This window comes from Balaenoptera musculus, chromosome 3 (assembly GCF_009873245.2).
Source record: "Balaenoptera musculus isolate JJ_BM4_2016_0621 chromosome 3, mBalMus1.pri.v3, whole genome shotgun sequence".
Taxonomy (NCBI): Eukaryota; Metazoa; Chordata; class Mammalia; order Artiodactyla; family Balaenopteridae; genus Balaenoptera; species Balaenoptera musculus.
This window is the reverse complement of record NC_045787.1, coordinates 12,198,108-12,222,842: the sequence shown is the minus strand read 5'-3', so window position 1 is coordinate 12,222,842 and position 24,735 is coordinate 12,198,108. Positions and strand designations below refer to the sequence as shown.

General features: G+C 45.6%; 1 protein-coding gene across 5 annotated transcripts in view; it reads right to left on the bottom strand.

The window, feature by feature from the left end:
- Positions 1 to 24,735, bottom strand: part of TRIO (trio Rho guanine nucleotide exchange factor) — a 380,384-nt gene that overhangs the window by 28,518 nt on the left and 327,131 nt on the right. For 4 of the 5 annotated variants that reach the window (XM_036848900.1, XM_036848904.1, XM_036848899.1 and 1 more), the window contains exons 35-41: positions 14,932 to 15,224; positions 13,370 to 13,540; positions 10,727 to 10,822; positions 4,302 to 4,450; positions 3,136 to 3,202; positions 1,684 to 1,787; positions 101 to 170 (exon numbers count right to left, since the gene is read on the bottom strand). In XM_036848900.1, coding sequence (XP_036704795.1) covers positions 101 to 170; positions 1,684 to 1,787; positions 3,136 to 3,202; positions 4,302 to 4,450; positions 10,727 to 10,822; positions 13,370 to 13,540; positions 14,932 to 15,224 — 950 coding nt within the window. The remainder of the gene's footprint in view (positions 1 to 100; positions 171 to 1,683; positions 1,788 to 3,135; positions 3,203 to 4,301; positions 4,451 to 10,726; positions 10,823 to 13,369; positions 13,541 to 14,931; positions 15,225 to 24,735) is intronic. The other variant, XM_036848901.1, reaches the window with a different exon arrangement.

Below are 24,735 nucleotides of genomic sequence, written 5' to 3'. Positions count from 1 at the left end.
CACTTCTGTAACCTACAAATGAGTTCTCCTTTAATCTGACAAGCCAATTTACTAAATATGACAATACAGAACAGAATATAAATAATGCTATTGTACTTACATGTTTAACAAAAAGGGATCCTAGTTTTTCCGGATCTTCAAGGCACTTCTCCAACTCTCCTAAAAAAAAGCTGAAATGAAAGGAGAAATATTAGAACCATTTCCAATTTGGCCTTCTAACTTTAGATTGAGATTTATATTTTCAAAATATTCTGTTTTGACACAAACAATTGGGAAGTGTAAAGTATATGCTTAACAAATATAATGCACACTGAAAACATTTTGTTAGGATAGAAAGCAATAAGAGACACAGTTTTACAAGGCAAGGCAGAGTGAGACATCCCTTGACTGGCAAACTTCCCCTCCTCTGGATAATCAACCTTTTTGTCTCCTTTTGTTTTTAAATGACACAAACAATAATATCCCATCTGAATATGGGGTAAAAAATAAATGTTTCAAAGCAATTGGTCATTTTTCTCTCTAAAAACTTGGTCCTCGTACCTGTGAGTTTCATATTCTTTCCATGGTAATTTTTAGGAGGCTCAAATTGGACAATAACAGATACAAAATACTGAATGTTACCTGGGCCAGCTTTATAAAGTTTTCTCAAATATTATCAAAATCAACTTCTAGGTTGCAAATATTAGCTTCCATTAAGATGAGAATTAGGTATCCGCAGAAACAAAACAGCTGTGGACAACTACTCTTCACTTCTTCTGGGCCATAGTAGTTGGTAAGATGTATGCCCACCTTAATTATCACTTACATATGCTGATATTTGTATCTGGTATTTTACTAACCTGCAAACCAGTACACCAATAAATGCTACGCTGAACTGCCTTGCACTTGAGGATTCAATATCCCCTAGTTCTGCGCACACCATGGCACACACCACATTGCCGGGAGCAATTTCTCTGTCTGGTCGTCCCAGGAGCCTTGTGCCGTTTCCCCTTCCCTGTCACAGCTTAAAACCAGCCTTGGGAGCAGATGACTAGATAATAGCACCAAATATCCTTTTTTTAAAATAGGTTTCACTGTAGATTAGGACAGGTGTGGCAAGGTACTGGGATCAAATTTGATTTTCATGGGCAATCATGTCTACTTTCCCCATTAAAGCTGACTTGAAAAAACTCTCTAACAGTGATTTGTATTTATTAAAGAGGTGGCTGCAATTCTAATTAGAAACACTCATCGAGCCTCACTCTATGCAGATGTTATTCTAAGTGCTTTACATGTATTAACTCAGTCACTCTTCAAAAAAGTCCCACGAGGAGGGTAACACCATGACCCACGTTGTGTAGAGGAAAGGATGGAGGCAAAGAGAGGGGAAGCAAAGGGCTCGGGGTCAGGACCATGCTGTGAACCCAGGCGGTCAGGCTCGCTGCCCGGGCTTCCAGCCTTCCCAACACGGGCACCTGGATGGACCAGCACAAAGAAGGTAAGAGACTTCCTCGTGCTGTGAAATGCAACCAGAAAAGGCCTCGGAACACCAGTATTTCCTTTACACCAGCTACCTCCATGGGGCCACATAGGTAAGGAAATGAAATGAATCAACAAATATCCTTTCTCGTTCGCTTGACGTGATGCAGTTTAGCGGGTGATTACAGACTGTCCACCAATGAGCATGGTATGTATTTTACGTACTCTCTGTGCCAGTCGTAAATCTGATGGATGTTGCCAAACACAATCTTGTCTTTGCCTTTCATGTCATCGGGAACGCCATCTTCTTTCATAAGTGCCATGTAGCCCTAAAATTAAATATTTAAAGATAAGATTATTTCATTGAACATGTTTGAATCAAGTAATGGTTTACTGACTGAGAGCCACAAAGGATAAAAGAGACATACGCACTGTCTTGTAAACCAGTTCTTTATTTAAGAACAAAAACCCTTTGTGAAATGTGTCCTTAACTGGCCCTTGAAATACAGTTACATTCATTGACATGATTTTCTCTCCCTCAACTATTTAGCATTCAAAGATCAAAACTCTTCTGAGGAATTGGAAAGTTTAAATAAATGTAAATGGTTTCATAAAACAAATCATCTTGTCAGCTTGTAAAGATTAAATATTTGGCCAGAAGCATATTTCCTCTGTTCTCGGTACTGATCTGATATAAACAGATTCTCTTTTCTTTTTGGATTATTTACATAATTTGTTAAATAAGGATTTAACAACATACTTTTCACAAATTGATTTTTAACAACAGTTGATTAACTATGTTGCTAAAATGTGGTTTAAAACTTCTATATAACTTGGATGTGATTCAGCCTGTACAAGAAGCTCTGAAGTTTTCAAGTTATTCTTAGTAATGATTACAGACATGTCAAGCATGTTTAATCCTTTATGTTATACAATTAACTGTAATAGGCATTACTTTTAATGGAATGTACATCCAAAAAGTATTGCCCTGTACATATTTGCAAAGTTGAAAGAATAAGTGATAAAGTTTTATATTATAAAAATAGCTTTTTGATAAGTTGAGTTTATTAATATGATTATGCCCTAAAGTTAATGGCAGGGACAAGCCTAGAGAGAGCCCTTGATTTAGTATGAAAGGCAGTGGTTTTGCTATGGGTACAAAGTGTGTATCAACTTCTGGTCAGTGAAAGTGGTGACATACTCGTTCTGTGAAAACTACAAGCAAATGGCTTGGGGTGGTAGCCACAGACCAAGCTCTGAACCCAGGTGGATTCAGGATGTAACCGAATCCATAGCTGGTCACATTGACTTTTCAACCAATGATGTCCTCATTTCTGTGGTGATACCCACTCTTGTAAAATAATTAAAGGCCGGATTTCCATATAAGAAATTCAATGGTTGGAGATAATATTTACAAACTTAATTATACAAAGAAGAGACTATGTCAAGATGCACCACGCAAAAAAGAAGCCTTTAAAAAGTGAATACCGATTGTTGAGATAATTGGCTAAATTTTATCTTTCAGAAATATTTTGTTGGTTGTTGTTATTGTGTTTTGTTTTAGTCAAAAATATTTTTAAAGCTTTTGAGAAGGTATCGGCTTTCAATTGTGCAGTACAACACCCCTGTGGCAACCCTCAGGGCGGATACAGGTTATCACATCTCTGAAACACACACCTCCACCACACAGCCGAGGTCCCGCACATAGTCACGCTCTGTCTCCACTAATTCTTGCAAAACGTAGCTGAAAAAAGAGAGAAAAAACAGTGTTTACCACCTACAATCCAAGGAATTTTCCGAATGAATTCATCCGCCCTTTTGCTTTTGTCAGGTCAGATTCTGCAGGGGCGGCTGTGAAGTGACCTCTCAAACTTGCACAAGTGGATCTCCAATTCTTGTGTGTCCCCAGTCACTGACAGGTTCATGTGGGTGACCCACGGGTGCTGCAGAGGTCACAAGACACCTCGCATTCCGGGTGAGTTCACACCACTGGCCTCTGATCACGTGTACGAGGAACAAAAGCAGCACAGACATAACTCTGTTATAAAGGCATGATGCTAAAGCAAGTAGGGTTTTTGCTTGCTTGTGTTTTCATGATAAAGTCATTTTAAGCTTCGTTGGACATACAAAAGAAATTTAACTCAGATGTTTAAAGCCTTGGGTCTGACCACATCATTCAGAAGTATTTCTTTTCGTAAGGTTCAGTAACCGTTTAAGGCCACTCAGATGATAGAAGACAATTCCTGGATCGGTTAGAGCAAACAACCTCAGTTGACCTAAAAAGGTTCGTTGGTTGGTTGGTCGGTTTGTTCATTCATTCATTCAGCCAACACTGGCCAGGCACCTCCTATGCACCCGATGCCACTCTAGGTGCTGGGATACAGCACTCAATAAAACCAAGTCTCTGTACTCATGCAGCTGGTAAGTTTTTTCCTCTTCTCCAAATGCAATTTTAAACCTTTTGTAATATTCTTCAAGACTTTTTAACTGAAACTGAAAAGCTCTACCACTAAGGTACATTTCAAGTTTTGGGGACTGCATTTAATTTTATGTTATCTTCTTTTTTCTTCACAACTATGTATATAATAGAAAGTAAGGCAGTTTCTCACCAGAAGTGACAAAAAATATTCTTGTATCATTCTCATTTATAAATAAAGTATAATATACAAATAAAACAATAAAAGCGGCAGCTATGGCTTACTGCGCCCTCTTGAGGTTCTGAGTACTTTGCAAACAAACATACAGTCGCTCGTGTGACTCAGAGATGAATCCCAGCCACAGCTCTGTAGGTGACAAAGCCAGGAGGGAAGCCACCAAACAACGACAATGAGAACATTTCTTACTGCCGTCTCTTTAAAGAGCTGGATTTCCTCTCTTCCATCTCATCAATGGGCGAGGAGGAGGACAGAAGGGAGTTGTCTGAAGGGTTGAAGGAGGGGCTGCTACTTCCTCCCTGGTCGACGAGGAGTGAGCTGGGACGATCCTCCAGCGCCTACAAGAAACCAGATCGGCAGTCAGGCCTCCTGCCCACACAGTGCGTGAGGCTGAAATTAGGGCCAGAAAATCTCACACGTCAGAAAATACCGAAGGCCTGATTACAACACTATAGAGTCTATGTGTGTGAAATCACATCGCATTTAACAACAAAACCCCCAGCATTAATTCTGAAATTGAGTAAGAGGAGCTGCACAAAAGAGGAAAGTTAGAATGAAAAGAACGGTGGATTTATACCCGTTAATATATTCTGTTCCTGGTTACCAAATAATTAGAAACAGTACCACAGACCGTACCCATTTCAAATCTAGCCCTTTTCTTTCCAGGTGTATTCCTGCCACATGAAAGCATGACCACGTCAGAAGTGTGTGCGGTCGCCTCGTTCAGGCCGGTGTACCCAGACACACTGCCCACATTCCTGGCCGGTGGACCATGCAGCAACGTTAGCAAACCTATAGTTTAAATAAACAGACTCGTACTTCAATGCACGGAGATCATGCAGCTAAAATTAATCTCTAACTCTGTGACACTCGCAACTTTCTTCTTCCTCAGGAAGTGGCTGCCATGCCAATCTTGAACACAACTTTTTCGGTGATCAATAAATCTGTGACTTGAATATTGATGACTTTCCTCCTTGGCTTAGTGTGACAATGATCAGCAACTGATTACTTTCTAATTGGTACACATTAATTTTCTCTCTTAACCTGAATTCACAAAACTACTAGGGATATAGGTGATATTGCCTTTCTTTTAAATTGAAATATAGTTGATCTACAATGTCGTGTTAGTTTCAGGTATCCAGCAAAGTGATTCAGCTATATGTTTTTTTTCAGATTCTTCTCCATTATAGGTTATTACAAGATATTGAATAGTTTCCTGTAGGTCCTTGCTGTTTATCTATTTTATATATAGAAGTATGTACCTGTTAATCCCAAACTCCTAATTTATCCCTCCCCGCCACCTTTCCCCTTTGGTAACCGTAAGTTTGTCTTCTATGTCTCTGAGTCTATTTGTTTTGTAAATAAGTTCATTTGTATAATTTTTTAAGATTCCATATGTAAGTGATATCGTATGATATTTGTCTTTCTCTCTCTGACTTACTTCACTTAGTATGATAATCTCTAGTTGCATCCATGTTGCTGCAAATGGCATTATTTCATTCTTTTTTTTTTAATGTCTGAGTAATACTCCATTGTATATATATACCACATCTTCTTTATCCATTCATCTGTCGATGGGTATTTAGGTTGCTTCCATGTCTTGGCTATTGTAAATATAGCTGCAGTGAATGTTGTGGTGCGTGTATCTTTTCGAGTTAGAGTTTTCATCTTTTCTGGGTATATGCCCAGGAGTGGGATTGCTGGATCATATGGTAACTCTACTTTTAGTTTTTGAAGGAACCTCCATACTGTTCTCCATACTGGCTGTACCAATTTACATTCCCACCAACAGTGTAGGAGGATTCCCTTTTCTCCACACCCTTTGATGATGGCTATTCTGACCAGTGCGAGGTGATACCTCATTGTAGTTTTGATTTGCATTCTCTGATAATTAGCGATGTTGAGCATCTTTTCACGTGCCTGTTGGCCATCTGTATGTTTTCTTTGGAGAAATGTTTATTTAGGACTTCTGCTCATTTTTTGATTGGTTTTTTTTTTTTTTGATATTGAGCTGCATGAGCTGTTTGTATATTTTGGAGATTAATCCCTTGTCAGTCACATCATTTGCAAATAGGTGATAGTTCTTTTAAAATTTTCAAAGCACCCTGACTGGACAGAGATGATCAAAAGGTATTTCAGCAACTTAACTGGGAAAATGAGATTTACTTCTCTTCAAACAAAAGCCCAATACAAACTACAAGAACACTTAATATTTCCTATCATATTAAAACCTCTAATGCTTGTCCTATTTCCCCCCTAAGAGTAACAGGCTGAAGCTGACGCCATCACCAAGCACAGCTTTGAGAACACCAAGTCTGCTCCTGCAATCTTGTTCACCAAACCCACGGAGCTGTGCAAACACACCAACTCTTGCTCTTAGTTATGAAAAACAGTTAAGGAACGGGGCTTGAGGGGAAAGTAGCATTCTGATTTTTAAATAAATAGCTCTTGACCTCTAGTGGAAGCGCACGTTTCGTGGTAGCAGCAGGGCCTGGTCCATGCGCGTGGGCCCCGGAGGCCTTGGACGGGAGACTCAGGAGACTGGAGGCTGGAGGACGAGGGGGAGGGAGCAGCGGCGCTGTCTCCTGCCCAGATGTGCAAGGAAACAGCCGAAGCTCGTTAGCTTTAATTACGGTCACTTGAACGGTGAGCAAAGAGAGAGACAAGAAAGGCTCCAGATGGCCGCTCACGCAGAGGAGCGGGCGGGGAGGCCCCGTGTGGACCTGCCCCAGCGGCATCCAGGCTCCTTCCGCGGCCTCTCCTGGACGTGCTGGTGTGGACCCCGGTGGGTGGCTGGGGGGGGTGCAGGCGCGCCCCCAGGCTGCAGTCACGCTTGTGCCGTCCACTCCTGGCCGCCCAGCGGCTCTCCCACCGACTGTGCGTGAGTGAAAAGGCTCAAAGCTGCCCCGGAGCTGGAATCACGGGGACTTCACAGGTTCGGATGAATTATCTGTGAAACCTTCTGGGTTGGGCGGGTTTTTGTGGGTAGGTTCTTGTCAACTTTCCCTGTTTCTTACATGAAGAGAGACTATCCGTGCAGACCTAGCTCTTCTGAGGTTAGTGCTGGTAAATTATATTTTCTTAAGAAACTGCCCATTTCATCCAGGTTTTCAAATTTGCTTTCAAAGAGTTGAACAAAGTAACGTGTCATGATTGTTTCAATTCCCTCAGTTTATCTTTCCTTTGTAATTTCTTATTTTGTGAATTTGGGCTATCTTCTTCGGAAGCTTACCTGAAGTCCATGTGTTTTGAAAGAACAAATTTTGGGTTTTATTTCTTATTCTATTTTTCTGTTTTCCAACTCATTCATTTCTGCTTTTATCTCTGTGAATTCATTCCTCCTGCTTTTTAAAAAAAAATTTTGTTGTTCTTCTAATATCTTGAGCTACATGTTTATTTATTTTCATTCTTTCTTGTATCTCCCTTTATATTCAGATCAACAAAGAGAAGAAAACTCCAAAGTCAGATTCAGTCCCTGCAGCTGTCAGCCGCCATTGCCCACACCTTCCAATACTGATCAGGAACGTGGAGGTGGAGAGAGAGGCAAATTCCAAGGAAAGGTGTGCAGGGTGGTTTTTCCTTTTCAGGCGGAATCCTCAGGTTCAGGGCGAGGAGAGTCAGTTCCCTGAACACACACTGCACGACAGCAGGACACCTTCTCCCCTCGCCTCCCCAGACCACTGCACACACAGCTTTGGAGGGATAACAATTCAGCGTTCAAATCCGATCACCAAGTCACGAGGGCCTAAGAGACGGCCCTCAGGAAAACGAACAGGAAGACCAAGGAGCCACAGCACACGGTGAAATATGCAGGAGTAACTCAGAGTCATGAGAGCATGACAGGGTGAAGGATAGTAAAATGGTTCACAGAGGTTTCGGTGACAAAAAGTACTTCCTGTTTGAGGATTAGTGACCAGAAACCAAGGGAGAGTTATGTTTCCCCTGAACCAGAAAAAGAGGGCAGAATTTAGATTACATTCCATGGAGAATGAAGAAGAGATGAGCTCACCATAAAAAGCCTAAATTTGGTTCTCCAACGGGGAGGGAAGGCACGAGTGAGCGCCCAGGTGGAGGGAACCCGGCTGGGAGCTTAACAAACAGCAGTCGCTTTACCATGCCCTGCTTCCAGCTGAGAGATGGGCTCAGAGAGGCAGAAGCAGTCAGTAGGAGAGTCTGAACCCACATCTATCTGATTCCAAAACCTACGCCCTTTCCACTCTGCCAACAGCTTTATGCCCATTAACTTCGGAAGAGACATAAGTCAGTAGAAATAAGTCAGTTTCAATGGATAAAGTTTAATTATTCAGAACTTAAAAGGGGGAGTAAACCAGTAAGAGCTGAGAGACCAGCCACAGAACTCCTCTCCATCTGAAGTCCATCTGAATTGATTACACATGAATCTCAGCCCACTTACAACGGAATCCATTCAAATACCTGCAGAATAATGACTAGCAGGTTGACAAAGTGTTGTCTCACAACATTCCTTGGGAAAACTACTTAAATCATTAGACAAAAATGACTTTAATGATCATATAACTGATGTGTATAAACGGCTGTTTTTAAAATGTTTAAGAATGCTTGAAAACTCATTAGATATAATTTAAGCATCTTTTTAGACCATTAATCAACTTGTCTCTCAAAAAGATAGCCAGGATGTGGTTTAGCTCAGTTCCTACTGACATGATCCCGAATTTTTGACCAGTGGAGTCAAGTTCTTGACTTATTTACCAAGTCCTAGCAGCCCTCCTGCCTAATGTCTTGTCTAAGCTCAAAGCCCACCGCGTCCTTCTCAGATCACAGCACAGAACACCAAGCAGGGGGAATTCCAGCTACGGCAGGGCAATACCTGTCGGTCTGAATTTTGGATACAATTCCCCATTTGACCTAGTCAACCAGCCTCATTAGAAGCTGCTTAGGGGTGGGTGGGAGGGAGAAGCAACTGGAGTTATATACATGGTACCTAGTTAATACTGGCTTTGGAAGATAAATTCCTAACTGTAAAGAAGTGCAGCTAACTCTTGAACAACGCAGGGCTTGGGATGCTGATTCTCTGTACACGTGGTTCCTCGGTGTCTGTGGTTCTGATTCTGTGGATTCAACCCAGGGCAGACTGTGTTGTACTAGAGTATTCACTATTGAAAAAAATCTGCATGTAAGTGGACCCATGAAATTCAAACCCAGGTTGTTTAAGGATCAATTGTATACCCTTTGATCTAGCAATTCCAGTGCTGGAAATTTACCCTATAGGTTTAATCACACATATAAATGACAGTGGATGTTTACAATGGTGAAAACTGAAAACAATAGATATATATTATTATGAATTTATTTAAATAAATTAGAGTAGATTTCTATCTCTGCCCCTTACTAGCTGGTCAAGTTTTTAAGCATTCTGTATGCCTCAGTTTTCTCATCTGTAAAATGAGAATAGGACAGTACATGCCTACCTCGTAGGGCTGCTGTGGGGAGTATATACAAAGAAACTGTCTGGAGGGAAACACATCAAACTCTTATGGAGAATGGAATGTGGGAGAGGTCAAGGGCTTTTACTTTAGGAGGTGCGACTTTTAAAAGATGTTGTAGGGTAGCAGGATACACTAGTCTAAAATGTTGTTACCATTACTGGTTTTTCTGTTTCACAGGAAAACTAAAGAAACACAGAAATTTATTGATTTGAATCAGTTAGAAACAATGCAAACCTGTCTAACTTCAATGAATCAACATTTGATTTGGGGCTTTTATTAAATGAATCCATCTTGACCAACTGGCAACAGAGAGGTCACAAAAAGAATAAAGCCCTTATACAGCAATGCAAACCCTTCTCTCTCATACACTGCAAACCCAAGTGAAAGATCTCAGCGACAGCAAGAGAGACTCCCAGTGGTACCTGTTGAGTCCAATGACCCTGTGCACAACTTTGGACAAGACTGGAGTTGACCACATTGGCTATGACGGTCCCAGCACTGCAGACAATATGAGTGTAGGAAAGGACTGACCTTGGCTCCTGGGAGGTCCCTCTAAGCCCGTGGAATGTCCTGCCTGATGAAGTCTTTGTTTACCGGGGGTTCTTGGGCTAAGACAGACAGTCTATGCTAACAACGTGACTTTGGGTGAGGGCTTTGGTCCACGTCCTCTCTTAATCCCCGGAGAGGCAGGGGACAAGGGTGAGCCATGTGAGCTCACCCTCGTGTACGTGACTGAGCCCAAATAAAAACTCTGGACACCAAGGCTCGGCGGGGCGGGGGCAGGGTGTCCTGGCTGGTGATACCTTGCACGTATCATCACACACTGTGCGAGGCGGGGAGAGTCAGCGTTGTGCACGTGACTCCACTGGGAGAGGACAATGGCAGCTTGAACCTGACCCTCCTGGACCTGCTCCTGCACCCCTTCCCTGGCTGATCTTCACCTGTGTCTTTTCATGGCAATGAACCACAACTGCGGCTTCTCTAAGTTCTGTAAGTCTTTCAAGCCAATTACTGAAGCTGAGGGTGGTCCTGGGCTTCCCGAACTCCGTCCTGCAGACCAGAGCCACAGCTGGACGAGGGCCCACCCGCCTACAAGCAGCACCCTGGAGCAACTTCCAGCCCTCAGCCTGAGTCTCTGGGAAGCCTTACCATCTTGCTTTTCACGAGTTCCTCGATCGCACTGACAAGCTCGGCTGCGCTCGGCGTTTCGGAGCTGGTGGGGCGGACTAATAACCGAGAAGAGGCCTATGGAGGAAGTTGAGAAAAAGAGAGGGGGAGGGAAATGCCTCGTGTTAGTCACTGGGCAGACAGAATTCTCCTGCAAGCTCAATCTCCTTCTAAAAGTAATTCCAGACAAAAAGACCACAAGTTTGTCTTTGTTTGCATTTATTTAAAGCCATCTTTTAAAATTTACAATGTTCTGACATGAAATACTAAATAGGACCTGTCTGGGATACATGTGGAAAGCAGACAAAGTCTGTTTTTAATCCGCAGTCATGTACCATCAGAATGTTTTTCAAAGAGGTGACTGGGCACGGGAAAATTCTAACTTTTGCAACTGCTGACTAGGCTACTGGCTAAGGAGGAAAAGGCAGAGAATCTGATCAACGGAAGAGTGAAAGGCTTAAGGGCTAATGAGTGAACCCTTTAAAAAATCGGGAAACAAAACTGGATACTAAAAATGGCTTTACTGTGTGGACGGGGTTAAAAGAAAGAAACAAGAAAAGGAAAGGAACCGGGAGCACCGGCCAGACAGGGAAGAGGGGGACAAGCTCACCATTTTCTGTGCCATCCACTTCCCCAGTGATTAGTGCAGAGGACAGGAGATCTGTGGCCTCACAAGCTATCAGATGCCACTTACGGCTAGAGTCGGGGTGTACAGGGGTGGACAGGTAAGGAATCTGGGAGAGGGGCTACTGAGCTCGAGTTTCAGTAATTAGCAAACACGCTGTGTTTGCGGATTACTTGCACCGTTAATTTACTGGAAACTAGAAGAGGGGTGTAATATGAACCTTGCTTCATATTAAGGACAGCAGAGATGCATGTGACACACGGCTAGCTGTCCTAACGATGCATGTCTCACAGCAGACAGATACGGATTTATACATTTACAACAAGGCTGTTACAATACGGATCCAGATATGCACTTGGCAAAACAAATGTTGGCTTGGTCTAATGAAATCTGGAAGATGAGGTGAAGAAAACAAGGAAAAAATTCAAATGGAGAGGTAAGGAAACTGAGCCAAAACAGACACAGAACACAAATCAACATAATGCTGCAGTGAAAGTTTACAAAAAGAGAAAACAGAACAAAACAAAACATTAGTCACAAGATAATATACTCTCTGGGAACATCACTATAGACTTTTGTAAAAGAAGAATTTCTATGGGTAATACCCAATGAGGTAACACAATAACCAATAAATGATTTTGGCAAACAGAAGAATATAGTGCAATCCACTCTTTCAATGGAGAAAAATACCCTCTTATTTGGTGAATAAGTCAACCAGGCCTGGCACCTCACTTTCGGCTAACCATCCAGATTTACACAATTCCAGTTTTCTGCTTTTAAAGAGGTATGGCTTAGAACGCTACAAAATAACCGAGGAGTTGTCAGAGCCTGGCTTCCTGGCGGGTCTGCTCTGGGCAGTGGGGCGCGAGCTTCTCTCCCATCTCAGGCCACCCTGCCCACCACCCCCATGGCACGGGGTCTGCACCTCAGATGCCCTCCAAACCCCAGACTCGAACCCAAGCTCCCTCCTTCTGCCAAGCCCACTGCGCCCCTGCTGTGCGCTGAGGGCCCCGGAGGAGGAGGGGGAGGAGGAGTTCTACAGAGAAGGCGCCTTAGGTTACGACTAACGCGTGATCGGCCTCGGCCTCGTGGCCGTCGATCACTGAGCCAGGGCGACCCCGGGTCATCACGCACGGGCCCATCCAGCGAGTGACTGTGTTAGCACTGAGGGAAGTCAGGGAAGGAAAAAGGGGAAGAAGGGGGAAAACTGATGAAAACATCTGTTTTATTCAGAAACCTCAGTTTCTGCCAAAAAAAAAAAATCACCAGTAATGACTCCATAGGATGGTTTTCAACACCTGCCAGTTTGGAGAAGAAGCAGGATGGGCCAGAATGCGAGAGGATGTATAAGCCACAGTTACCAGGTTTCCTTCTTGATATTTTAGGGTTGTACAGAGTAATTTTAGATTATGTAAGAACTCAAAAAAACCCAGAAAACAAAAAATAAGATTTACTTGGCTTGAAGCCTCTGCATACATCCAAAGAGGAAATTCATGGCTTTGAACTGATTCCTACGCTTTGACAAACTCCAGTTTGACCCAGATGTTTGCCATGTTGGAAAAAGGAACTGGACAGCAATACCATCCCACCTGAAAAACCACACCTGTGTGCAGACACCTAACAGAGAGAACCGGATGGGCTCGTGTGCGTTTAGGACGCAATCACGCAGGTGGCGTGCGACTTCCCTGCCCTCTCAGGGACCCTGGTTAGTACAGTGAGAAAAATTAAAATGACTTGAAAAGTAGCAATTACGAAAGCATCCATGAAGAATGCACTGAACGTATTTATACACGCACACGTGTACGCGAGACTGCGCGTGTTCCTACAGCTTGGTCTAAACGGCCTTTGCTAGCTATACTTTTGGGGTGAAAGGCATCTTCCAGGTGCCTTTTCACAGCCCGGGTCGCTCTCTACGCCCCGCAAGGAGGCTGGGGCACAGCGGCAGGCAACCGCCAGGCCCTCCCCTGGCGAGGCTTGGTGTGGGCGTGGGCCCCCCTTACCTTGTCGTCCTGTGAATCCGGCTGGAGCAGGCTGTGCTGCTGGATGGCCATGGGCGGGGGCAGGGGCACGGCGTCGGCCCCCTCCTCCCCTTCTTCCTCTCCGCAGCTCTGCATGCCCGAGGACGAGGACTTGGAGAGCGTGCCGCTGCTCAGGCCCTCGTTCCGGCCTCTCTGAAACCAGACCGACATTCGCCCATTGGAACCCGGCCCTGACTGCCAACGTCAGTTCACAGAAACTGAGCCCTCAGGGGTTAACTGGAAAAGCACAGCCCGGCCGAAACTGAGAGCAGACATCAAGCACAAGCTCCTTCCAACCCTGACGGGAGCTTCCACTCCCGCCAGCGACCCAGCTCCCTCGCTTGCCAACTTGGACGAGGGAAGGGCCGCTGAGAGCGTCTTTGGAAGGGACTGCCAACGTTAACCGTTAGGCTCTGAACACATCTGATCTTCAAGAAGCCAATTTAAAAAGAAGGTTCAAAAATTTGAACCATAACCCTTAGTTTCTCTAGTCTCATATTTCACTTTTTGTTACTTTGCTCAAATAAAACTCACCGACATCAGGAGGGCATAAAGAAAAATAGAATTCAAGGTGTATTTTAAGAATCTGAATTAAGTATTCCCATTAATTTTCCCCTATTCTTACTTTCAGAAAAAAATTTCAGCTTTTCATTTCTATCACGAGGACACAGTATATAAAACAGATAGATGAGGACATAAATGAACCGCACGCTCCAGTGAAAACCCACGGCAAAAACACGCCCAGGAAAAAAGCAGTAGAAACCCCACATCTGCAAAATAAATTGAACGATACAAATCCTGTCTTCTCTCTCTCTCTCTCTCTCTCTCTGCCTTTTTTTGAGTCTGTGAGGGAACTGGGGGATAGGGGTCCAAGTTAAAAACTCTGAGGGCCCCTCACTGACACCACACTGCTGAAGGCCCATCTTGGGGATCATGAAGGAATTCGGTTCCTTGCAGTATAATTTTAAGCTCCCCCCTCCTCCGAAAAAGGGGAAATTAAAAATAATTCCTGGCTGACCTACATACATTTATCTTCGATGACATGGGAATAATCCAGGGTTTACTGCTGGGTTAGCAAAGTACATTAACTGTGTGCTTTCTACTCAGGACAAGACATAAGCATGAATATGTATGAATACGGGGGCAGGGGTGGTGGTGGAGACAACTGGAGGATGCAAACATTCCCTTAGCCCTTCCAAGTCCAAAACTGGTGCTTTCCTTGCAAAATGCTGCCCCCGTGGTTGACTGCTAACCTCAGGAGCCACTTAAATCTTTTGCCTCCCGGGAGGCGCCCCTGGCTTTGCCTGTGATAGAGGTGAGAGGGGGCTAAGGTGGCCGGGCACCACGTTTTCCCGAAGCAGGCGGGGTTGCCCACGGCCCTCTGATTTCTTGACCCGAGGCCACACGTGGGTCCCTGACTCTAGACGCTGCTGGAGGAACTGAGCGGGGCTCTGACCCTGGTCCTTTCCAGAACGTAGGGAAAACCACCCAACGAGCGCATGCACTGTTCCCACAACTCGGAGGGAGATGCCCGAGGCCCTGACCTCTTCCGCCGTCTCGTCCTGCGGGGTGGCCGCACTGTCGTCCGAGTCCTTCTGCGAGCCGGCGTCGGCGCTCTTGCGGACCTCCCTGCTCTTCTTGTGCTTGTGGGCCAGCTTCTTCACATGCCCGTCGGCCTTGCCGCTGCTCAGCCGCCGCACCGGGCTCGTCAGCCACTTGCGCAGCGTGTTGCCTGGGCGCTTGGGGCCCGGGGAGCTCTGCGCCCCCATCATGTGGGGCTGGAGGGAGGCCACGGAGGCGGGCGGGCTGGCATCGTTGCTGGAGACGGACAGCGAGTCTGCGGGGCGAGAGAGAGAAACAAGCGTGACTGGCAGCCCCCCGGGTCCTGGCTGGTGCCACTGCGCCGATGAGCAGCGTCACCACCCAGGCGAACACCAGGTTCGGGGGCCGCCGGGAGCTGTGTCTGGTGGCTCTGCCCTGGGGGGGAATGTCCAGGGAGACCCGACCCACATGCTCACCCATCAAATGGCTCCCCAACTGGAGCTCTGCTAGAGGTGATTTTTCTCCAGGTGTACTGCCCCCTCCAAAAACCCCCAGGTCACCAATCCTGGAGACCAGCATCATTATCGCACAGGCTCAAAATGTCACTGTCACTTAAAATATCACAGACATTGGAGGACACACTGTTTGAATTATCTTCACCCATTTTCTTGAGAGACAAGAGCCAAGAAAGAATGGCTTAAAGAAGAATTTAAAGGAAATTAAAAACTAATCCTGGTGGATAAATGTACAGTTTCACTCACTCCCAGTGAATAAAAGTACCACTCAATAAATAAACATGGGCTTCCTTGGTGGCGCAGTGGTTAAGAATCCGCCTGCCAATGCAGGGGACACGGGTTCGAGCCCTGGTTCGGGAAGATCCCACATGCCGCGGAGCAGCTAAGCCCGTGCACCACAACTACTGAGCCTGTGCTCTAGAGCCCACGAGCCACAGCTACTGAAGCCCACGTGCGTAGAGCCCGTGCACCGCAACGAAGAGTAGTCCCCGCTCGCCGCAACTAGAGAAGACCCACGCGCAGCAACAAAGACCCAATGCAGCCAAAAATAAATAAAAAATAAAATAAAATAAAATGTTAAAAATGAATAAATAAACAAACACAAGTACAGGCACACCTTGGGGACGTCGTGGGTTCGGTTCCAGACCACTGCCATAAAGCCAATATCGCAATAAAGTGAGTCACAAATTTTTTGGTTTCCCAGGGCACATAAAAGTTACGTTTCCACTTACTGTAGTCTATTCAGTGCCCAATAGCATTGTCTAAAAAAATGTACATACTTTAATTAAAAAATATTTTATTGTTAAAAAATGCTAACCATCATCTGAACTTTCAGCGAGCTGTAATCTTTTTGCTGGTGGAGGGTTTGAAAAATTGTAAGACTCAACAAAATGTGACACAGAGACATGAAGCGAGCAAACGCCATTGGAAAAATGGCTCCAACGGACTTGCTCGATGCAGAGTTGCCACAAACCTTCAATTAGTTAAAAATGCAGCATCTGTGAAGTACAGAAAAACAAAGTGCAATAAAACGAGGTATACTTGTATGTATGTATACGTGCGTGGGTGTATAAATCAGTATAGACGTGAGCTGGTCAGGCATTGTGACAAACGGCACCCTTCTAGAAAGTTCAGTGTGGAAGGGTAAAGCTGGCTGGTTCACTGGGAAATCCGGCTCATGGCCCCTTGTTTCCCAGCCGTTCTCTGGAACTACACAGGCATCTGCAGCCCCTGTTCTCAGCCTCAGCAAAGTTACTTCACGTGTTGGAGAAAATACCAGTAACACTTAACAAAACAACAACACATTTTAAAAAGAAATGTGAGTAGCAGAAGCCTTCCTCAAGTAACCAAAATGTTACTTGAAAATATATCCAAATGAATCTTCTCACTGCATTTGAAAAATTAAATATAGTCGACCCTGAGTTGCTAATTTTTCAGGAGAAAAAAGGAGATATAAACACACTTAGGTAACAGCTGACACTCAACAGATCTGTGGAATTACGTGAGACGTTACTTTACAAACAGAAGACCAGTGACCTGGGACACTTCTTGGCCCTTTCCCGAGCACTGGACTCCGGAGGACTCCTCCCACAGCAAAACAGAATAAAACGCTTCACTTTAGGAAACGGAAGAGCAAGATCATTCACTATGCTTGTTATTTTCTTAAATCTTAATAAGTCTTGAAAATAAATTAAAATTAGTCTTCAAAAAGATGATTTCACACAGCTACCTGTATTAGCTGTATTTACCTCTGCGGCACTGGAGACCATTACTTGCTGCAGTTAAAAAGCAAGACAGTTAATTCCTCCCAGTCATGTGATTACATGTACGAGAGAGCTGACAGCAGTTTCCCACTCACGCTCACACGCCCGGGCGAGACAGCGGAGCGCCGTCTGACTGCTGCCCGTTCCCTCCTCGGCCGAGCCTTGCAGGGGAGAGGGTATAATCTTCCATAAACAGATGACGCGTTTCAAGCTGGATCACTCATTCTTAAAAGTCTAGATTTTCTCAGAGGCAGACTCAGGCTCAATACAGCATTTCCCCCCTCCTCGTGTATATATGTGTGTGTGAGCATATATTTTTATTTTATTTCTTTTCACAGAAGAGTGACTAAAACGTCCCCACGTCAGCCTCGTTTTCCTCAGGTACCAGCGGGAAGAGGTAGCAGAACGAAGCCATGAAGTTAACAACGCGCCTGCTGTAAAGAGCTTCCTGGGGACTTTCTCAGGTGCTGACTCAGGGTAAAGGGCAAACAAGGCAGGCACGGTCGCTACCCTCGGGCACTCCTGCTGCAGTGACAACAGGAAGGACAGAAGGAAGAGGAGGGGTTGGACAATCCACATGTAGATGATACCTCATTCAGCTTAAGTTTGTCTAAGTACCAACTATCAGTATTAGCAAGGCACTGTGCTGGCCACAGCAGGGGACATATTTCACAGTCGTTTACTGTGCGTTTACTGTGCTGGGATGCAGAGCCAAGCCCTGTACTTGCCACCGGACAGAGATGAATAAACCTACATCCTTTACCCAGGGGATCCACCTGCAGGGCTTTCAGTGATCACATAACCATCATTCAGGCAGAACTGTGACACTTCGTGCTGTAAGCGAGTACAAACCCTGGTAGAGGTTGAGAAGAAGGAGAATCAGGTGGAGGGATCACGGAGGCCTTCCTAAAGGAGGTGATGCTGAAGCTGGCCTTTGAAGGAGCTGGGCCTGAATAACCCATTAGGAGGAGCTCACAAGGACATAAGCTCCAGGAGGGCGGGGACCTCGTCCGACATGTCTCTGGAGGTGTGCCCAGGGCCTGGCGCGGTGCCTGGCGTACAGCAGGCACCTATGAAGTATCGACTGGAAACAGCAGAAATCCCAGCCCAGAGAAACAGAGCAAGCTGATGCACAGCCCTATTCTCGGGACGGGCGTTTCTTCGAGGAACAGTCACTCAGCCGAGCAAGCACACAAGACAGAGAACCACGAAGGTGGCGCCCGGGTGGAGGAGGGGGGCCGTCCCCGACAGGAGACGAGCATCCGTGACAGAGCTCCGTGGTAGGAAAACGACAGAGGCAGACTCGCTTTCATAAAACCAAATCAACTGCAGGCCTTAACGTCACCAGCAGAACCCTCACACGTCCCAAGTGAGGGGACACCGCCTAAGCCAACAAACGAACCTTCCACGTGTCTGGGTGCCTAAAAGCGAGCATCTGGGGGGACGCAGCACGGGAGCAACGCGGCACATAATACGAACCTTCAGTGAAGAGGCCGCCCACCGGGAGACCTGACACGGTCTCTGTGTCCCCCAAACGTGCAGGGTTGTGGAGAAGTGAGAGCTCTGGGCCGGGTGGGCAGCTGAGGGCCGTCGCCCCGACACGCAGACCTCGCCCCCGGTCAGCAGCCCCAGCGGCCTTAGGCGGCACGAGGCGATGAACTGCAGTCCGTCACCAACGCCTCATGGGACCCGGCTGGCTTTGCAAGTGTGATTCTCAGGGCATCCCTGCCTTGCTTAGGAAAGGAGATGGTGGTGGTCAAAATGGTTCAAAAAGAAAAAGAAATTAGAGACGACACTGCCTAGCTTCTCTCTGTGTGCTCAGCTGCATAGGAGTTGGTTCTCTGCACTTTGAGAAGTAGGTTCAAAAGAGATTTTTTTCCCTCAGTTGGCAGGTTGAGCATTATAAACGTGGCCGTGGTCTGACCAGTCCAGCCTAGACCCAGGAGGGAGGCAAAGCTGTCCAAGGTCAGAGCTCACCAGTGCTGCAGACGAAACGCTGTTCTCAGGGAATAGCGGTTCTCTTCCTGAGCTGCTATTTATCGTCACTTAAGTGACACTATTTCACTTTACTGGAATATTCATGACTTAAAAATATGCTAGCAGCAATTACAAACTAAGAAGAAAATTTTGTCGTTTCTTAAATTTTACCTTGAGAAACTATTTCGTTTCAGAAGTCTGAAAATGTAGAGGGAAAATTTCTTCACCTGTCTCTAAGATTAACAGATATTTCGTGTTGTGCAGATCTGATACATTAGTCACAATCCGGGGGATTAGCAATGAAAAAAATAACCACAAACTAAAGCAAACAGATACATTCCTTCTCTCTCCAGTTTGTTTTTAACAATAATACTTAATTCTTCATGCTGTTTGACACTTTCCAAAAAAAAAAAAAAATCTTATTTTTTTCTTTTCAACATAGAAACTCATTTTGCCCACATCAATGGATTTTAACAGTCCATTTACATGCTCTGTGACATAATGCATAAATCAGATTTTAAAACACTTAAAAATTACTTAAACTTAAGTCAATTATTAATAGAATGAAATAAAGGACCTATTATTTTTCGTTACCTTAAGAACAGACTTTGACCACTAGACCCACTGCTCTGATGCAAATTTTAAATTAAATAACATGTCCTAATGACATCTAGTAGAATTAAGGTCTCCAGTGTTACTGGGCAAAAGGTAAGCGTGACGCACACGATAAACGAGCTTTCGGCGGTCTCCTTGGGAAGATCCTAATTACTGGTCTGCACACAGGTGCCTCACGCAGCTGAGCTCCCGGTGGCTGTGACACGCTGTGTCTGAAGGGTCACGGTCGGGCACAGACGCTGCTGGGAAGGCCCCCTTCCTCCCTCTAAGACCCCTCTCTGTTCAGGCGGATTGTGGGTGGCTCAGGCCAATGACAACAGTAATCCTAGGGCGGAGGCCCACGGCCAGGCTCTGCATCTCCCTTTCATGACTGCAGTTCCAGCTGGGTAACTGTCAGGACAGGAAACCACCGTGACCTAGACTCCAGGCCACACGCGGGCGGGCGCTGGGTCTGGTTTGTTTACAGCTACGTGCTCAGCTGGCACATCCCTGGAGCTTAATCAGTTTATGTTGAATACATAACGAATGGTCGGGACTTCGCTGGCGGTCCAGTGGCTAAGACTCTGAGCTTCCACTGCAGGAGGCACAGGTTCGATCCCCGCTTGGGGAACTAAGATCCTGCATGCAGCCAAAAAAAAAAAAAAAAAAACAACAACCGAACGGGTGAGTCAGTGAATCGATTGCCAGCTACAGGCTATTTTCCGGCCTGAGCTCACGAGCCTGATAACTTACGCTGACCCCGTGAACGGTGACGTCCTGACTTGGTGCTATACCCCACCAGTCTGGAGACGAGCTACAGGTCACATCTAATTTTAGTCCAGTTTGTGAGTCTGTGAACTATGTACTAACAAGATGGTAACTCAGAGTAGATGACAGCTGTCCCTGTACCGGCCTGCGCTAGGCGATGCCTTCTTGCAGGCGAGAGCCAGGCCCAGGAGCCCTTGGTGAGGGTGGGGAGCACGTGAACACCCCCCAGCACGTGTGGTGTGGGCGAGGCGGCAGAAAGAGGGGTCGGGACCGAACTCACCTGAGAAAGACGATGGAAAACTCATTTGTCACTCAAGGCAATTGTACTGTTCCTGTTCCCATCTTCAGTTACCATCTCTTGCCTTCCCCTCAACTCCTACTCTCTTGGAAGACAAAAAAGACTCAACACTCAGTACATTCAGTTACCGCTGCCTTTCCACCCTGTCACCACCGTCCATGTCTATGAGGATGCCGGCACTCAAAACACGCCTTGTTGGGATGTGCCTTCCTCTTCCCAGCCTGGGGACACTCCGCTGATGCAAGGTCCAGGTGGGAGATCAGCTGAGGACGTCGGAAGGACTCTGGACTTGTCACAGGGTCTGAGTTTGAGACTGGCTCTGCCACGCCACAGCCCTGACCCGGGCCAACATCCTGGCACCTGAATTCCCTCATCTCCCAGGGCTATGGTAGGATTACAGGAAGTAACGAGAAGGAACGAGCTTTGCAAATTGTAAACTGCTATTTGCAAACATAAGACGGTTGAGGCAAGCTTCTCCCGGACTCCCTGGTAGCACAGAACTTGCTACATTACATGCATGCAAACTGTGAGTACCCAGACGACGGCGATGTGGATTAATGGTTTTCTAATCACAGGCCTAGCGTGGTAATCAGCTACATACTCAGAATCATTTTTAGACCTATGAAAGATGAGTGAAGCAACGTAGATGAATTACTTCATTCTGTTTCCATTTAAAAAAATAACTTGTCCCTTATTAAGAGGGCAGGGTAAACTGTAGCATAAAGATACTGTCAGCACGTCCCACTCATTTCAAAAGACGCTCATGTGTGTATAAGAGAAAGCCAGTTGTGAGCTGCCTGAAGCCCTAAGAGGGGAAATCAAAGTTTCTCTTATTTTGAAGGGAAAACAACTCCACAAAGATGGTTCTTTGCTGAAGTCAGAGTTCACCCAAAGTCCATGCTAGATTTCTTCTTAAAATTAAGAAAAAAACTAAAAAAAAAAAAAAAAAAAAAAAAAAAAAAGAGGGGGAAGCGGGAGCCCTGCCCCTCCGGCCGCCCCAGAAGAGTTCCACCATGGGAACACACACAGCCCCAAACTGCTGGGAGGAGGGAAACCACCCTCGAGTCCCAGTCTCGGCAGTTGAGACATCTGTGATTAATAAAGCCTTTTTTTTTTTAAATGTAAGAAAAAAAGGAAAAGGGACCGTATCCTGCTAGCTGCAGACTGAGGAAAGCATCACGTTTCATTTTAACCCTCTCCTCGTTTTCACGATGGTAAGAAGGCGTGAAGATGTTCCTAAGCGTCCCAGAGTACAGACCGGATTGCTGAGGATGCTGTCCCTGAATTCAAAACGCCAGCCCCTGAGTTTGAACACGCTTCACCAACGTGCCCTCCTGCTTGCCTTCATTTCAGCCCTAGCAGCACAGGGGCTCCAGGAGGACAGAGATCGCTGCTGCTTTGTTCAGACTGTATCTCTAGAGTATAAGGTTTGCCTTTCCCTTCAAGCGAGCGCCTCATAGGTTAATGGTCATTCGAAGCAATGGGGCAGCGGTTCCAGCCTCTCCCTGGCAGGTACTGGGCGTGGGTATCTGACAAGTCCTCCAGTTTCCTAACAGTGAAGTGACTGCGATTCCTTACCAGGCTGCTGCAGGGAAAAGGCACAAAAACGGTCTTTGTAAACATATAGCCTAACACAAACACGAGGCAGTACTCACATTTTTACACAGAAAAAGAAACTGCAAAAGACAAGCAATAAAATAGGATGCAGTGGGGTGGTGAGATGTGTAAGGATCCCTCTGAAAGACAGGCACCCCGGGCTGAGAGCAGGAAGAAAGAGCAGCTGGAGAGCAAAGCCTGATCTCTCCGACGGCTGGCGCTGCCGCCTTCGCTGTGTCACCGAGCGTCTGCTGTGACAGGCACCCTGCACTCTGCAGCATCAGCCAGGCGTGCACAGATGGGACCCACGCCGATGGCCGGTCACGTCTGAGGCACGACCACCGCGCAGAGGCGCACGCTCAACACTGGGACACTTTCCAACAAACAGCTGACTCACATTTCAATCGCTCCTCCACGGAGGCTCCCGGAACGATTTTAGCTGACTCGTTTTAAAGAAAGACATTCCCATCTTTCTGTCCATTGTAGGTGTTCAAAAATATCTGTCAAACGAACCTTGCAGGGCTGTCTTGATGCAAACTCCGAACAGGGTAAGCTGAACTCAGAGCCTGGCACCCTCCCGAAGCAAAGTGCTAATTTACAGTTCTGGTTGTAAGGACTTAAAGAAATGCTTATTTAGCCGTTATTGCTATGGGCTAGAAAAAGATAATTCAAGGACACTTTGGGGCTGAAAACAATTCCATCAGACCATTTTAGAACAGACTGGGCAGGGTTTGATCAGGTATGCCTGGCCTCTGGCAGTTTCTCAAACCACCGTCTTGTCATGAATTCAACGCAGCAAATCACCTTTTATTTAGGGAATTCTTCCACTGTATCAGGAAGGTTGTAATGTACATGGGGAAAGCGGGTCTACAGATTACTTATAAACCAAAGAGAGAGTAAGTTGTTAGCCTCTGATTGATGACTGGGTTGGTTAACGTATTTTAGAGCAAAATTTTCTGAGTAAACGACTGTCATCTGTCTCTACATTCTTCAAACTGGATTTTCATTCCCTGCTTTTAGAATCAAGGTAACTTTTTTGGGGGGGAATAATAATTGAAAACAATCACACACTAGAAATTCTCCTGAAGATCACACAAAAAGTGAGGTCATCCTCAATCATTCTTCCAGATGCATTTCTCGGGATCACATCTTCTCTTTGATTTACACAGTGATTACAACTGCCTGGGCAGGCTAGGTGTCTTAATTCACGACAGTGAGGAGTGAGATGAAGCTGGGGTAGTACTTGGAGAACTTTAAGGAACTAAGAAGAAGTAACTGACTGCCTGGTGATATGGTTACACTTTTGGTGGGTCAGGGTATAAGAGCAAGTATTTTATAATACTTTCCCAAATTTAAATCCTCTTTCTATTTGTGAATAAGTATCTGAAAACTCTTCTTGCTAGACTCCTAATTTTCCATTCTGGGCACCTCGCTCATCTTCTGTCTACGAGAGTCCTTGGTTCTTAATTTGTTCCTCAGCACAATAAAGATGCACCAGGGGTCGAGACACAGGCTTGGATAGGACACTGCATCCTCAGTGGGTTATCTGCTGCTCTGCACACCCCTAGGTTCAGGTGGTCCAGGGCTTCACTCCGGGCTGTCACTGTCATGGCAAATGCATGTTAACATGGGAAACAATCTTTTTTAAAAAGTTAGAAGCTGTACAGAGGCACCGAGCACGGATGTGGGATGGTAATGACTGAACACGTGGCATAAGAGTATTAAAAACCAGTTTTACATACTTCGCAATTTGGTGCTGTGGGTCCTCAGTGCAAAAATGGGAACTTTGTCTTTGCTTCACATATGAAGTGAACACAAAAAACATGAAGGAGCAAGATAAATTCCCCAGCTTTTTTTTTTTTTTTTTATAATAATCCCTAGATTTAACCAGAGGTCCAGCACAGCATGGCCACGGATCACGCAGTAATGAAGAACACATGGTCTCTGCTGCCTGAGAAAATGCACATGAATGACCAACACATTCACTGTTCCCTGTGCAGCCCCCTTCCACGAACTCACACCACGGGAGCGCTCACTCGCAGGCCACCTCCCGGGACCCCTGAATGGAAGAACACAACGAAACTACTGGCATCAATTAAAACACTCAACTAGAAACAACTGGACTCAACTGGAAGCAACTGCCCTACCTTTTTCTTTGTGAAGGTTGAAGGCAAGGGTGTGTGTGCACACACAGAGCAGCTGACCCGTTTGGTGCACTAGTCTCAGGGAGTCGTGCCATAAAAAGAGAGCGTCCTCTCACCAACGTGACGAGCAAGAGAGATACAAGGCTTGTAA